The sequence below is a fragment of the Aedes aegypti genome, unplaced genomic scaffold (genome assembly GCF_002204515.2).
Source record: "Aedes aegypti strain LVP_AGWG unplaced genomic scaffold, AaegL5.0 Primary Assembly AGWG_AaegL5_hic_scaff_101_PBJ_arrow, whole genome shotgun sequence".
NCBI lineage: Eukaryota > Metazoa > Arthropoda > Insecta > Diptera > Culicidae > Aedes > Aedes aegypti.
In genome coordinates, this window is record NW_018734428.1 from 29346 (window position 1) to 45689 (window position 16344).

General features: G+C 36.8%; 1 protein-coding gene across 1 annotated transcript in view; it reads left to right on the plus strand.

Annotated features, from left to right (window-relative positions):
• Nucleotides 1-15103, plus strand: part of LOC5566918 (estradiol 17-beta-dehydrogenase 11) — a 32130-nt gene extending 17027 nt beyond the window's left edge. The window contains exons 3-4 of the mRNA XM_021856017.1: nucleotides 14605-14840; nucleotides 14918-15103. Of these exons, the coding sequence (XP_021711709.1) occupies nucleotides 14605-14840; nucleotides 14918-15088 (407 nt within the window). The 3' untranslated portion in view covers nucleotides 15089-15103. The remainder of the gene's footprint in view (nucleotides 1-14604; nucleotides 14841-14917) is intronic.
• The last annotated feature ends 1241 nt before the right edge of the window (nucleotides 15104-16344 follow it).

Consider the following 16344-nt stretch of genomic DNA (forward strand, 5'->3'; position numbering starts at 1 on the left):
GAAGATAGTGACATCATCTGCAAACGCTATCACCTTCAGGAACTTTCCATAGACAAGGACACCTGAGCTGCTCAAATGGATGGCCCTGATTAGCGGTTCGATGTAAAGCGTTAACAGGATCATGCTGAGAGGGCACCCCTGTCTTACCGATGATTTAATTGCAAACTCTGGTATCAAAAATCCTTTTTACAGAACACGAGATGATGCTTGGCCATTAGGGTGCGGCTTATTTTTCAAAAGTTCTCAAAACCAAAAATTCGCGTGTTCTACTGAATTTAAATCACATTAAAAGAGAAACCTCAAAATCTGAGCCAAAAATATTAACATTTAGAGGTGGCGCAAGCGTCTTGAAGGTGAATTTTCATGTTATAAAAAATGACCTTCAGTGAAGTTAACATAACTTTGTTATTTTCCTACCAATTTCAAATATTTTAGCATCATTATCTTCAAGATTAAATTTATGAAAACTTTGTAGAACATCAAATTTGTCCAAAATCAAAACTAGTCATAGTTTAAAATGCTTTTATACAAATTTTAACTCATTTTACTAAAAATTTCAATTTAGTTGGACCATAACTTCTTGAATACTCAATCGATTCCGGATCTTTTTACATGTTTTTGAAGCAAATTAAGTTGTTTTCAAACTGTTCATACAACACATTTTTCTAAAAAATGTTTTTGCCTAAGTTTTTCACCAAAAACTATCTAAAAACATGATTTTTAATGAAAAAATTACATTTCTTTTTCGCCAGAAATTGCATATATTCTACAAAACTTGAATTTATAAAGCATCTTTCCTTTATTACGAGTTGAATAGTGCATATATTTTTCAACATATGCAAACATAGTTTTGTTTCAAAATTATTTAAAAATTGTTGCAAAGTCCTTCTCAAAGGTTTAACAAATGAGAAAAACCAGTTTAAGCTTTAGAGATAATATTTAACTGGCAAAAATTAAAAAAAACTGTCATTTTTCGTTAAAAAGTCATGTTTTTGTGCAGTTTTTTGCTGAATAACTTGGTCAAGACATTTTTTAAGTGAAATGTGTTGTATGAATAGCTTCAAAAGCGTGTAAAAAGATTTGGAATCGGTTGAATAATCATGAATTTATGGTCAAACGAAGTTGAAATTTTTAGTAAAATGAGGAAAAATTTGGAATAAATTACTTATAACTAAAACTTGTTTTGATTTGAGACAAATTTGATGTTCTACAAAGTTGTCGTAAATTTAATTTTGAAAGTATTGATGCTAAAAGTTTCAAAATCGCTCGAAAAATAACAAGGTTATGTTTACTTCACTGCAGTAACCTTCAGTTTTTTATAACTTGAAAATTCACCTTGAAGACGCTTGCGCCACCCCTAAATGTTAATATTTTTGGCTCAGATTTTGAGGTTTCTCTTTCCATGTGAATTGAATTCAATAGAGCACACGAATTTTTGGTTTTGAGAACTTTTGAAAAATAAGCCGCACCCTATTGGCCATAGAGATTTTTTAAGCATGTTACCATTTGTTCTGGAAAACCAAACTTTTCCAAAATCTTCCACAAATATGCATGATTCACATTGTCGAATGCTTTCTCGAGGTCTATGCTAAGCATAAACCCTTTGAATTTCTTACTCTCCATGGATCTTGTCAAAATACGACGGACATCTTTGAGATTGTCAATACAACTTAGCTCACGTAACCCTGCGGTCTGTCCAGGACCTAGTATTCTGTTTAGAAAACTAGATATTCTATTTGCTAGCAATTTAGTAAATAACTTGTAATCTGCATTAAGCAAACTGATTGGTCTGTGATTTTCCAATTATGATTGATCACCTGATTTAGGAATCAGTGTTATGATGCTTTCACAGAACTCTTTTGGTGGTTGAACATTTCCGCCAATATAACTGTTGAATATCAACACTAAATCATCCTTCACAGTTTCAAAATTTTCTAAGTAAAATTCGTATGTAATACCGTCCGGGCCCGGTGATTTTTTCTTCGAGCATGCTTTCAAAGTTGTCAAAATTTCATCCGCATTAATAGGCTCAACAAGAGACCTAGCTTCTTCCTCCGTTAAAGTGTTCGATATCGATTGTATCGGATCTTCCACTTCAACTCATCCAGATTGATTCTCACCAATACTGAATTGCTTTGAAAAGTGCTCATATATGTACTTCACGTTACTTGATACATCTTTCAAAACCATTTCACCCGATCTTAATCTGAATCACGCAGCAGGCAGTTTTTTCATCTGTTTGGCTTCTTGAAACACGCTTAATTTTTCCCCTTCCATCAATGTTTGATCCTTAATTTTCATTTCTAGATCCTTACTCTTTTCATTTCTGATTCCATAAGTTTGGATTTTACTGTATCGATTTCCGCTAATACGTTCTCTCCTCTGCATTGCCTGTCAACCAGAACATTTATTTCAGCGTATAATGCACTTTTTTTGCTTGATACATTCTCCAACTTTCACCTTTATAAAAACTTCTAATTTTTTTTTAACTGCAAAATTCCACCACGAATTGTGATCTGATCTATACTGCCCATAACTGCAAAACAGTCACATTCGACATTTTTGACAAAATGGAGTTAATACCATGGAGAGTCATCAAATGATAAATACTTTCGATCAACTTACTGAAAGCTATGAGATTGTTCTAGAAAATTCGAAAAAAAAAATACCAAGTTGTTTTGTCACATTGGTAATTATAACCGCATAACAGTCACATTGAGATTACAAATGGGTCTCGTAATGTGAAATTTCTATCAGAATTATTTTCTGACAATTCACCCAGCATGCGATATGAGTTGTACAAAATATCAGCCTCAAATAAGCACTTGTGAGTTCCTGGCAATTTTTAGAAATTTTAGTTTCCTCCCATACTGCCATAAAATGCACACTTGGTGTTCCATTTACTCAATGCCTACTTTTGTCGAATGTTACAAATATGCAGTTATGGGCAGTATAAAGGTGTCGCGTTTTCAATATTTCATATTCTTGGCGAAAACGATCACCCGTACTTTCATCGTGAATAAGATCCGGATTGATTTTCCAGTACCCCTTCCAAAATAATTAATTTCTGCTTTCTCCAACGATACTTTCAAAATTACAGCTCGATGATCTGGAAACGGAACAGCTATCGTTTTCCAATTGACAAAATTTCCACAAAAGCTTTTGGCCCATAAAATCTATCTAAACGAGATATAACATCTCTATTCCGTTGGAGTCAGATTTGTTCAATATGCAATTGAAATCGCCTCCAACTATTGAATACGAGCAATCTGATTTAGTCAAATGTACCGGAAGGTTATTCAAAAATAATTCTTCATGCTGCTTCTTTTTTTTCGTTCCTGAATACGCATATATGTTGACTAGGTTGATTCCATTAACAACGACGGACAAAATTCTGGATGTGGGATCGAAAATCGGATGCTTGAACTCTATATTCTTTCGCAGCAGAATAGCAGTTCCCATTCTATCCGCATTAACATTAACCAAAGCGGTATAGCTCGGGACAAAATCCGGTATAGCTCGGGACAAAAATCCTTCAGCAACGACTTATGAACTAAACTGCTAGTACTGTTGACATTGATTGTAGCTATGTTGAAAGAGTAATTCATATCTCAATATTTCACTTCTTGTACTTGGCTTGTTTCGAACGCGAACGCCTACCCTGCATGTTAACCAGATCCTTCACCGCTGGAACGGAAATCTGATTCACCTTTCCACCTTCCGAATCGGAAGTGGAAGAACTCCCCTCTTCGCTTGAATGGGATCTTTTCGTCAGCTTACCTTCTTTTTCCTTGGCATTAACCTCCTTCCGTTCAATGCTTTTGGATGCTGAATGCGATTCAGCCGGGTCTCCATTTACCTTATCTTTCGCCACCAGATCACTTAGCTGCAAACTGGTATTCTCCTCGCTGAACGCTGCCGCTTCACATGGTACGTTGGTAATCGCATCCGATTCAACCGCACCACCAACAGCTCCAACTTCCTCTGAAGGGTCCGCAATGGTAGCTCTTTCTCCAACTGAGGCCGTTAGGTCTCCTGATCTGGTCAACCTCGGTTGTGAACCGAGAATCACGCTGTTGGCATACGACAATTTGCCTTCGTGCTGCTTCAGACGGTCGTTGACCGAGACTCGCTTTGGGCAGTTTGCCTTGATGTGATCAGTCCCACCACAAACAAAGCATTTGCTGGACATTCCTTCGTAGTACACCTTAGCTTGCAAATGTTGCACGTAAATTTGTGCCGGGATTTCTACCGCCATCTCGATATGAACCCCTCTGACATCATTGAGGATTGGAAAGCCTGTGTCCGCTCCATATCTCTCTCTCACCATGTGTTGTATTTTACCGTATTTCGCCATTGTTGCGGCCACGTGTTTATCGTCGACCTCGATAGGAAGACCAAATATGCGCACATATTTGAAGTCTCCTCTTGCTGGTGCAAATGTTACTGCCGCAGTTTGTCCGTTGTCGTATTGAAACGTGTCTGATACCGGGCACTTCATGAGCTCGGTCCTCATCAAATCTTCTGTCCGGAACATAACGTACACCGATAATTCCTTTGGCTCTCGGAACATAGCGTTGAACATTTCACATGACCAGTTTCGCTTCCGGAAGAAAGCGAAAATCTCACTGTCCGATGGCATTTTTGTCTTAGCCCCGCAGACAACCTTCAGGGAACTCGCATGAACTTTTCGGTTTTCCATTTTGACTGGTACTGTTTCAAGTCCGTATATTGTTTGCTAGACAATAGTCAAACAAACAAAAGAAAAAACATTGTTTCAAATTCTACCTACTCGCTTTCTGCCCTTTCAAATACGTCCGACACTGCTGAAAGCTGAACACGAACTGGGCTTAGTTTAGTTGAACATCTGTATTCCAATAAAATTCAAATCCTTTGATAGATACGCGTATTTCAACCTCAACTGTGAGGCCGTCTTCATTGTCGTGTACTGAGACTCATCTCGGCAAGCCTCGTTGGATAAATGTACAACTAGTGGTGTTAAAATCATCATTCTGCAACTTGTTTCATATAGTACTATTACCGACTTTATTTAGTGTTCAAGGAAATCTTTCAATAAATGAACAACAATTTAAAATATCGATTTTTCGGTGTATTTTGTCCGCATGGATACACTTTTATGCCACAGATAGTCAAAAAAAATATAAAATTTAAAAACACAAAAAACATTTTAAAAAATTCAAAAAAAAAAAAACAGAAAACCCAACACAACCAACATTTTTACTTCTAATAACAAAAAAATATTCAAATCGCGATAACTCTTCCGTTTCTTCATATTCTTTCGCCATTATTTCACAAGTTCACAAAAAACTCTTCTGTTTATTGAATTGATCATTTGATATTTATTTGAGATTGATCATCGATCAATTGGTTTTAAAGATGTGTTTGCAACTTATCGTAATCGTAATCACGCCGATCTATCATTAAACGGCCTACTTTCCTGCACTGAATAATGCAAAGTGGTAATAGCCATTTCCTAACTTAAATCAGTTCCGCTATGACTATTACGCAACGCTTCTTCAATACGCAACTGTTTTCAGAAATTGCAAAATGATTGTGCATACATCCAGATGTGATTTCTGATACCCTCAAGTGGTTTTCTACAAAATTTTCCCCGATTTTTAAAGCACTCGTCAGAATTATCTCACTCGGCAACAGTGTTGTTCAGACTCATTTCCCCGAAAATAACATTTTTGCAATTCCGTTGCAAATCAATCAACTTTTCATTGAAAAGTTGATCAACATAACGGCCTACTTTTCCTACCAAATAAAACAGTGCTGAAAAGTGCTACTTTTCAGCACTCTTTTCGATGCTGAAAACTAGCACTTTTCAGTACTGTTTTGGTAGGCGTCAACCGAACAATCCAGTGTCCTAGTCTCTTCATGCCATGCTTATTGTGCGCGGCGTGTGAGTCGAGACAAATCGTTCTCACCTCGGGTGACGTGATGCGACTCATGTTAATCAAATGGAAGCGAGTCGGACTCGTCTTGCCTTACATGCCTCACAGAAAATGCACAATTGCGTCTGATTCTTGAGTTTGTTCTATGTCTGGCGTGAGGTGAGAATTGTCGGTGTCCTATAGCGAGGTGACAATTCTCGACTCGAGCGAAGTGACTTTCCATTTGGTTTACACGGCGAAGAGTCACTTCACTAGAGTCTACATCCGTTGTGCGATCAAGCTCCGACACAGGTTGGCGATACTGATGTGGGATCGGATCGTCTAGCATTTGTAGTCACTGTGTTTTCTTACCTGTTCATTCGTCTAATAGGGAATATAGATCTGCATGATGGGAACGAGAAGAATTGTGACATTCATGGGTACTACTGTGTCACAGCCTACGTGATTGAAAAATACTGAATTGAAACTAGGCATGGCTGTATGCCCATGTGGGTTCTCTTGCAATGTTTTTTTTTGTGCTTTTAGAGTTCATCGAGTTGAAACGGCATTTTTCGAAATAGCAAAAAATGTTGTATGCAATTCGTTGCAAATGTACAACTCGTGCTGAAAAAATCATCATTTTGCAACTTGTTGCATAAATAACTATTTCCGAACTATGAAGCCACGAACTACTACAACCATGCTCTATCCTCCAAAGATAGAAAAGCAGATGGTTAAGCTTGAGTACTGCATACAAAATCGATCAATTTTGATCCCAGAGAGCCACAATTCAAGTTTCGGTTAAATGAAATGAGTGAGTGAGTGAGTGCGAATCATTTCACCGAAACTTGAATTGCGGCCCACCGAGATCGAAACTGTCGGATCCCATGTGCAACACTCAAGCCCAACCACCTCCCCTTCCATCTCAGGAATACAACGCACAGTTATAACAGTTCATGGCTTCACAATTCGAATTTCGGGGAAATGAGTCTAATCAACACTGCTCGGCAAGCCTCGTTGGAGAAATGTACAAGTCGTGCTACAAAAATCGTAATCCTGCAACTTGTTGCGTAGACTACTATTCAATGTTCCTTGGGGGATCGGCATTCCCCATACACAATTTCTTAGACCACCGCTTTGTTTTTAGTCAATTTATCAAAAAACAAAAAAAAACTTGGGATATGTAATATGCAGTGCTGGGAATGGTAATAGTAGTGGGCTTGAATTTCGCGAAAATCACGTCGCTTCCCCAGTACAATAGTTCAAAAATGTGAATCTCATAAAGTAGCCTATGTTGATTGCATGAGTTTTCTAAATCGTTAGTGTCATTGAAGGCTCTAAATGCGGGAAATGCAGCGGGAAATAGAACATTTTTCTACAGTAATTTTGGGTTGCCCTTAGCTTTTTTAGTAATTTTGAGAACTTCAATTTTTGAGGTTTTGTCTGGCCATGCGCCACTGTGCTCCAGACAGCACAAGCGCGACGCACCTGCTCTAGAAGCCACCTTTGGGCTCTTCATTATACTTACTCTGCCAACCACCACCCATCATCGAAAGAGAAAACAAAAGCGAAATCTCATTATGCAACCGAATCATGTGTGTATGTTGTGATGGCGAGCCTACAACAACCCGAACCGTAACCCAAAGTGTGTCCACTATGGAAATGGGTGTAACCGGTTTCACTGGAAGAGGCGTCCGTCGTCGGCACGTTTATGCTCAGACGACACGAGATGACACCCAAGGTGCACATTCTGCCTAATCAGTGGCCGTCCGGTCCATCGACTAATCTGAGATCCACAACGGTATGTTGACTCATTCATTCAACGGCCGAAACGACAATTTTAGTTTAATTTTATAGCATTTGAGCGAATTTGACTTTTTAATACGGATAGTAACTTCGTGGGGCTAGAGAAAACATTAACGTTTGGATTGGGGATGATTCGAATCTCTTGATGGTGAGATATACAATAATACATAGTAGTTCAAATGAATTTTGAACAGGCGCAGCATATCATTATATGCTAATAATCACCAGACCATCTGCATTTTCTTCCAAATTGAGTCGATATCGATTCTCAACATATTTCCCAATGATCTTTGAAGAAAACTGCACTAACGAGACAATATGGTTTGTTCGGTAAAAATAAGAAAAAACTGATAATAAATCTTCGAGCTGTTTAGCAGAATACCTATAAGTAGATGAAAAAAAAAAACAAATTTAGTACTATACCGTAATCTCGGGTGAAATTGATCATATTTCTCGAATTTACGGTGTGTTTTCTAGAATGTAGTCAACATCAAACAACTGAATGCTGGAAAACAAGTACGACTGTAAACCTCATTGGCTCGTATAGTGAAATTTTCTAACAAATGGAATTTCAGTGCTAAACATCACGAGTGAAATCAAAAATTATGACATTCCATTTCGGGGTGAATTTGATCACTTGTCAATACAATTATTGTTAGTTTTGAGCGGTTCCACGCGAAATCGTCCATAAAATGCTGAAATCTGACATGTACCATTCCGATTTAGATGAAACTGCGCAGATGTATTAAGTATATGAAACGAAAATTATCTCATATAATTGGGGATCGTTTAGAATCGAGAGTAACTTCTGATAAGGGCGTATGTATTTTAAGCACCACCATTTAATAAAAATTGTACCTCGGAAACCGTTTGTTATAGAGAAATAGTGTCTGAGGAGGGATGGTAGACAATCAAATAGACTTTGTAAAAAAAATATACATTGAAAAAAAAATACTTTTATTTTTATGAAAAAATCGAAATTAAACCTTAAAACACAAATTGCAAAAAATAGGTATCTTCGATTTTTTTCAAATTTTTTCTGTGAAATTTCATTGTAAAACCAGATGTTTTAAGCACAGTTTCAACATGGTGCAATCTAAAATAAAAAAGTTTTTCTAATAGCAACTTTTGGTGCATTTCTGAAAATTCAATTTCTGGCCGTAGAATAGGCGTTTTGATGCTGTAATATGATTCTTCATCCAAAAACAGCCGTTTTCTAGATATTTAGGATTCGACTATATTAATATCATAAAACTTAAGAATATACGCCCGTTTCATAAGTTACTCCAGATGCTCCACCAACAATGTTACGTTTATCTCTTTCCACATTAATATCCCATGTTTTAAGGGCAGTTTCAACATGGTGCAATTTAAAATAAATTTTTTTTTTCTAAGGGCAACTTTTGGTGAAAATTCAATTTCTGGTTATAGAAAAGGCGTTTTGATGCTGCAATATGATTTTTTATCCAAAAACAATTCAAAATTGTAATATCAATGATCTTCCTATAAGTTACCAATTCAAGATATTTGGGATTGAATTATATTAATACAGTGGGATTCCGTTTTTGACATGCTCCATTTTTGGCACCCCCGTTTTTGGCAACATTTTTGAATAACATTTAAGTTTGTAAATTTTTGTGAATATTTTCGTGTCTGTTGCTTTAGCCGTTTGAATAACAGGTCAACTCCACACCGATCACATTCCAGAGCTCCATTTTCGTTGATATTCCCCCAAATCTTATCACCTACTAAGGGCTCCCGTACGCGCTTATTTACTTCGGGATGGTCATCGGTCATGCATTCGCAACGTTTCACGAGGTCAATAATCTCCACTAGTATCTCAACTAGAGACCTATCTCTTTCTTAGGCATTCATACTGAGTGACCAGCCCACTTGAGTCTGCCAGTAGGTGATACACTAAAAAACACTTTTCCTTGTGTTGGGAACAGCTTGTTTGAGCACAAGAACCGCCATAAGAAGAACAAAAATTGTATTTGTCACACAGAGTTGCAATCATACATTTCATCTCAACTTTTTGGCTCACTGTTTTTATAATTATGGATTTACATACATTACGCATGTAAAAACACACCGCAGTAATAGATATAAATACAGCACGATAGAAGCAATTGACAATGTTGGTTAAATTTTTGTCTGTGGTATTGGTATGTATATTGACCTTTCTGCGTCAACTATCTAGAGTAACGTTACCAAAGAGGGAGAAATTCTGTAAGACGTTAGATTAAGAGACGATCCAGAATTCGATACTAGGTTTTTAATCAATGATACGGGTCTGAACATAATCAAAATATTCCTTACGAGCTGGGTCTATGAGAAACCTTTGAGGATTCTCGGTCAATGGGGGACTCCTTCAGAAATTTTAACGGATAATTGAGGATATCTCCAGATTCCTAACGTACACTGAAGGTTTCTGGCGGGATGCTGAGAATGTTATATTGGTTATTGAGGATTATGTCCAAAATCTAGTGATTCCTAATAATCTCTTAGGATTGCTAAGGCGTCCTGTATTTTTTTACAAGGTAATGTAGATTTCTAGTGATATTTTGAGTTCATGGGTTGGGTGATTTTGAAAATGTTTCCAGAGGAATTTGAGAAATGCTAGTGATAATAAACCTTTGAATATTTTCATCGGAGACTTGAGAATTTTCAGCATTGTCGCAGCGCTAATTCCTAGCAAAATCCTTAGTGGGATTCTGAGAATTCTAGGCGAGATCTTATGGATTCCTAGCAAGATGCTTCAGAACCCCATCGTTTTCCTGTAGATTCCTTACGAGTAGCTGGAGATTCCTATCAGGCCATTGACGTTTCATAGCAGGATCCTGTAAATTTCTGTTGATCTCATAAGGTAAATGTAAAACATATATCAAGCAAATCTGATATTCTACAAAATTATAAGCCGAATTTATGGATCACCTCATGTTTATGTTTGCAATTTTGACTGCAGTTATTCATTCATTATGAAATGCTTTACTTTATGAGAAACATAGATTAAAGGAGCCATTGAATGATGAATAATGAATTTTGTCAAATTTTCCACTAAAGTCTAAAAGTTAAACTGATTTTTGTTGTTCATCAAATTAATTACGAAATGCCGTTTTGCAATACTCAGCGCTTTTGTGTTGTAAATACGTCTTTGTACGAACACAGTAAAACTTGGTTTTTTTATTCGTATTTTTAAGGCAATTTTAAGAAAACGTCGAGTTCTTGAATAAAGGTCACTTATGCGATCATTGATATTACGAGACCCACTCATACAAATAAATAAAGTACATTAAGCTTACGTGTACTTAGCCAAGTATGAAGCTGTATATGTGCGTTTTCCTTCTATACAATCAGTTGGACATCGTCCTGATGATGGGCAGCATCAAGCCCGAAACCGGTCGTTAAAAAAGGTAATTTATATGTCCTTTTAACGTTTGTAAGAACCATAAGTGTTGTGTCCTGTCTCGCGTCGCGTCGTGTGATTGTCCAAAAAACCATTGAAGATTTTTAGGCGTAAGAAGTATGTAAAACGTTTACCACAATTAACATTCTGGAACTATAGATTCATAGCATAGTACAACCCTACGAAAAACTGTTTCAAAGTGTACCGTTCCGAAGTCTCGATGCCATATGATTCCATAAGGATCATGTAATAACATTCTAATGATTCCAAAACCAACAGTTGAAAAATAAAATTTGAAATTTGGGTTCCGATTTTGGCACGGTTCCGTTTTTGGCAACTGAAAATTTAGACTTTGTTGCCAAAAACGGAATCCCACTGTATCATAAAACTTAAGAAAATACGCCCGTTTCTTACATTATTCCAGATGCTCCATCAACAATGTTACGTTAATCTCTTCCCACATTAATATCCCATCTACTTTTTCTTTGACATTTAGACGGTTGGATGAACTGTTCGAAAGATACAGGATGATTGTTGGAATATTGTTGAGAATTAATATAAGTATTACCACAGACAAACAGACGTAACACTAGATAAATTTCCATCGCCCACGAATTTAACGATCAGTTTAAAATACAACAGTTGTCAAGTTCACAACCAGAGGCGCGGGCGTCGCTTTCCTTCGTGTTTGACATTTCACACTACCGCCACCTGTTGGACACAAAAAGTTATTTCGTTCAATAAGCTCACTAGATGGTGGTAGTATTTGTGGTCGAGAGAATTTTGTGAAAAATGTTCTAGGTGTTACTTCTGTTTGTCTGTGGTATTACGATGGAAGATGATAATATGAATGATGTTAAGGAGGGGAAGAAGGAAAAAACGCCTTTAAACTTCTTAACCTTATTTATTTATTCTCACGATTACTGTACATAATTTTAATAATTTTATTTGTTTAATATATATTGGTATAGAACAGATATTAAATGTCAACTTATTTGATTATGTTTTTACTTTTCTATAAACATTATAATAGCTTACTGCCTCATCACTTGAATACAGTTTTGCTGCGATTTTGTTTTCGTAAATGGGTACAAAGCAATGGAATTTCTGTGTTCCTGGAATTAGCTTTGCTTGTTGATGTATGTTACTTAGTTCTTCTGATCCTTCCTGTGACACAAAACAAAATGACAATTTTGTCAGGTATTCTTCTCTCCGCTTACTAGCCCACTCATACAAGGCTTTTGCATTAGTGATTGGATGCTCATGCTGTCTTGCCAGACTAGCTCTAGTAGCCATCCTTTTCAATGTGCCACCAATGGCATCGAAATACCCAATAATGTGGGAAGAGATTAACGTAACATTGTTGATGGAGCATCTGGAATAATGCAAGAAACGGGCGTATTTTCTTAAGTTTTATGATATTAATATAATTCAATCCCAAATATCTTGAAGCGGTTACTTATAGGAAGATCATTGATATTAGAATTTTGAATTGTTTTTGGATAAAGAATCATATGTGCTTAAGGCTAAGTAGCCCGTCATTCGTTTTGGCATCAATGATAACTTTTCAGCTTGCATTTTAAAGTGATAAAACTCAGTCTTGATAGTATATATTGACTTGAAAAAGTATCACTGTACGCGCTAACATGCATAAAGTATGTTGATACTTTTTCAGCTGCGTCAGTGCAAAACCCAATGATTTTCTTTGATTCAAAATCGTGAGATGAATTTGCAACAATTATCAACGACGCGTACAAATTTCAATGACGGCCCACTTCGCCTTAAAACATCTGGTTTTACATTGAAATTTACAGAAAAAATTTGAAAAAAAATCGAAGATACCTATTTTTTGCAATTTGTGTTTTAAGGTTTAATTTCAATTTTTTCATGAAAATAAAAGTATATTTTTTTTCAGTGTATATTTTTTTTACAAAGCCTATTTGATTGTCTACCATCCCTCCTCAGACACTTTTTCTCTATAACAAACGGTTTCCGAGGTACATTTTTTTTAAATGGTGATGCTAAAAATACTTACGCCCTTATCAGAAGTTACTCTTGATTTTAAATGGTCTCTCCACCAGTGGAAAAACCTTATTCTATTATATTGAAACTATGTGCAAAATTCCATTTGAATCCAAAATAGTCGAGTTTCATCGTTTACCGATTTGGCGTGGAACCGCTCTTTTGAAAACAACTCTACACAACTAATTTGGGGTCCCTGAATCCGATTATGCTGTCTAAATTCTTAACAATACAATATTTTTGGACATATTCAATAATTAAACTTGCAAAATTCCGCGGAAAACGCCTAAATGTAGGCAATTGCCAATGGAATTTTGTACCATTTAACAGAAATTCAATTATTTTAACAAAATGACCAAAAAATGGTACGAATTTCGAAGATACATTCTGTATTGGGGATATATTCTAAGCATCCTCACAAACTTTCAGCCTGATATCATTTCCGAATCCTCGGTTTTAGCTTAAAGTTTATGGATGTCTGCCAATACCACACCAAACATGATTTTGGAATTTTCCATCATTTTTTATAGATATGAACGTTATTTAACGCAAAAAGCTTCACAACATATAACTCGACAATAGTTACGACAAACAACGTTCATTTACCGAAGGATTACTTGATATTAGTGCTCTATTAGTGAGAAATGAAATCGTGTGACACGATGATCAAATTCACCCTACTGATTAATTTCACCCGAATTTACGGTACCATTTAATTCCACTAGAGTATGTATCCTTTGACAGATACGCGTATTTCGACCTCAACTGTAAGGCCTTCTTCAGTGTCGTGTACTAGACTCGACTCTCGCTAAATGCGTCATATGTCTCCTAGAGCGCTGGAGGTTCTGGATGAATTCTATTCCTGGTTCAGTGGCTACGGCACAAAGCAAGCTTATAGCAATCTTAAATAATTTTACAAGATATTTGTCAAGATGAGCAATTTAACGCTGAATTATTTCAAAGAAAACCCTTTTTTATTAGACATACCACTTTTGAAAAGTTGCTACATCTGCATGAGCTCATCACAGCATTTTCAGACATTGTCGTGACTTCCAAAACAAATTTCTCTTCCCTTGTGCACTAACTCCAACTCATTTATCATTTCGTCACACCTTTTTCGCCAACAATCAGGACAGTCATAAACAGTCAACAAGACGTGAATTTGCAACCAGTGTTTGCCAGAGGATTACAATTTGCATAACTCATCTCGAACAAACTGCTACCTTGTCATATCTCAATCAATGCGGACCGAACTGTAGATCACGAAATCCCCATTTTCAGACGAAGACAACGACGCCTTCACGCTGCTACTACGTGACTTTCCACTGAAAAATAAACGTCCGACGCGCAAATTTGCCATAAGCAAACGGCCCATCTGTATGCTCAAGAGACCCTTTTGTCCGTCCTCCAGCTAAATGACTTAACTCAACTAACTAACTTGCCGCGTTTGTTTGCTCGTTTATCTTCACACAGCACTGAGAGGCACCGCCGACGAACTGGAAGCCGAGGGTTTCTTCTGCCACACCTATCTGGTGGACATCTCCGATCGGGAGCAGGTGTACGAGGTGGCCAAGAAGGTCAAGCAAGAAGTCGGCAACGTGGACATCCTCATCAACAATGCCGGAATCGTCGCCTGCCGAACTCTGTGGGATCTGTCGGACAAAGCCATCGAGAGCACCTACGCCGTGAACATCTTGTCGCACTACTGGGTTAGTACGATGTTTTAATGATTGATTGTTAGACTAATGGAGTATTGTATTGATAACCTTGTTCTCGTACATTTCAGACGACGCGAGCTTTCCTACCGGAAATGATGAACTCCAACAAGGGGCACATCGTAACAGTTGGATCCGTTGCTGGACTGCTCGGAACGTACGGATGTACCGATTACAGTGCCACCAAGTTCGCTTGCGTCGGATTCCACGAGGCGCTCTTCACTGAGCTAAGGGTAAGTTAGACAAAATTGGTTTAAATAAGATCTCTGAAATTTTGTTAGTGGCATCGAGCATAGGTGTAGCCGGAGAAGAGCAAATGGGGTCGTCACCTAATATGATTCCTCGTAATACCTCGAATTTCTCCAACGAGTCGTTAGAATACTTCTAGTTTTTTTTTAAATTCATCTTAGAAATCCCGCTAAAAATTTCAATGCAAGGATTTGCGTCATCAATTGTTTCAAAAGTTGAAGCAAAGAACTTATCGAGAAGTTTATAGGTATTTCTAAAAATATTAGTTCAAGAGGGCACCTTCAGGATTTTTTCTACGTATTTCAATAACTTTTTCATGGATTCTCTGTCAAACTCATTAAGGAGTTAAACCGGGAATTCCACATTAGGAATAAGACTTTATTTCAAGAACTTTCTTTATCCCTTGCTAAATCTGTACAGTGTTTTTTCTTATTCAATTATTCCTTAATATATTTCGCAGACAATTGTCTCTTGGGATTCATGGATAACTCTGTGCAAGAAGTTCTCAAGAGCCTCTTCGAAAATCTCTTCTAATATTATTTATTCTATGAATCCTCGATGAAATGCAACCTTAGACTAAATTTTGTTCTGAGATATCTCTGAGAATTCCTCTGAAAATTCTTAAAGCGTTCTTACAGTAGTTTCACTAATATTCATTCTAGAAATTTTACAGAATTACACTAAACTCAAATCTGTATGATCATTCTAAGAAATTCCACCAGAAACTGCTAAGATTGTCGAATTTTCTAGGATTCAATCAGATATCACTAGGAATATATCCTTATTCTTGGTATTACGTCCCCTCTGGGACAGAGCCTGCTTTTCAGCTTAGTGTTCTTATGCACACTTCCACAGTTGTAAGAGGGTGTCAACTACTTGAAAAAAAAAAATGGAAAACCTGGAATTTTGTTCAACCTGGAAAAACCTAGAATTCTCAGGGAATTTCGATAACAATCTGAGAATTTTCTTTGAGGCAGTAATTCATGGAAGAATATGTTCAGGACAAAGAATTTTCACGTCTAAACCCCCCAAAATAATTCGGATGCGTCGCTATCAAAACGCTCTTTGAGCTGTTAAGAAAGGACCTTTATGGGTATGAAATTTTATCGACTTTCCAAGACACGATTTAATTCTAGGAATAACATTTGATCTGTAATGGATTCACATACCTTCATGCACGATTTTTAAAATTAATTCGAAATTTGAAAAACTGGAAAACTTATTTTAGAAAAGTAATCTGGAATACAAA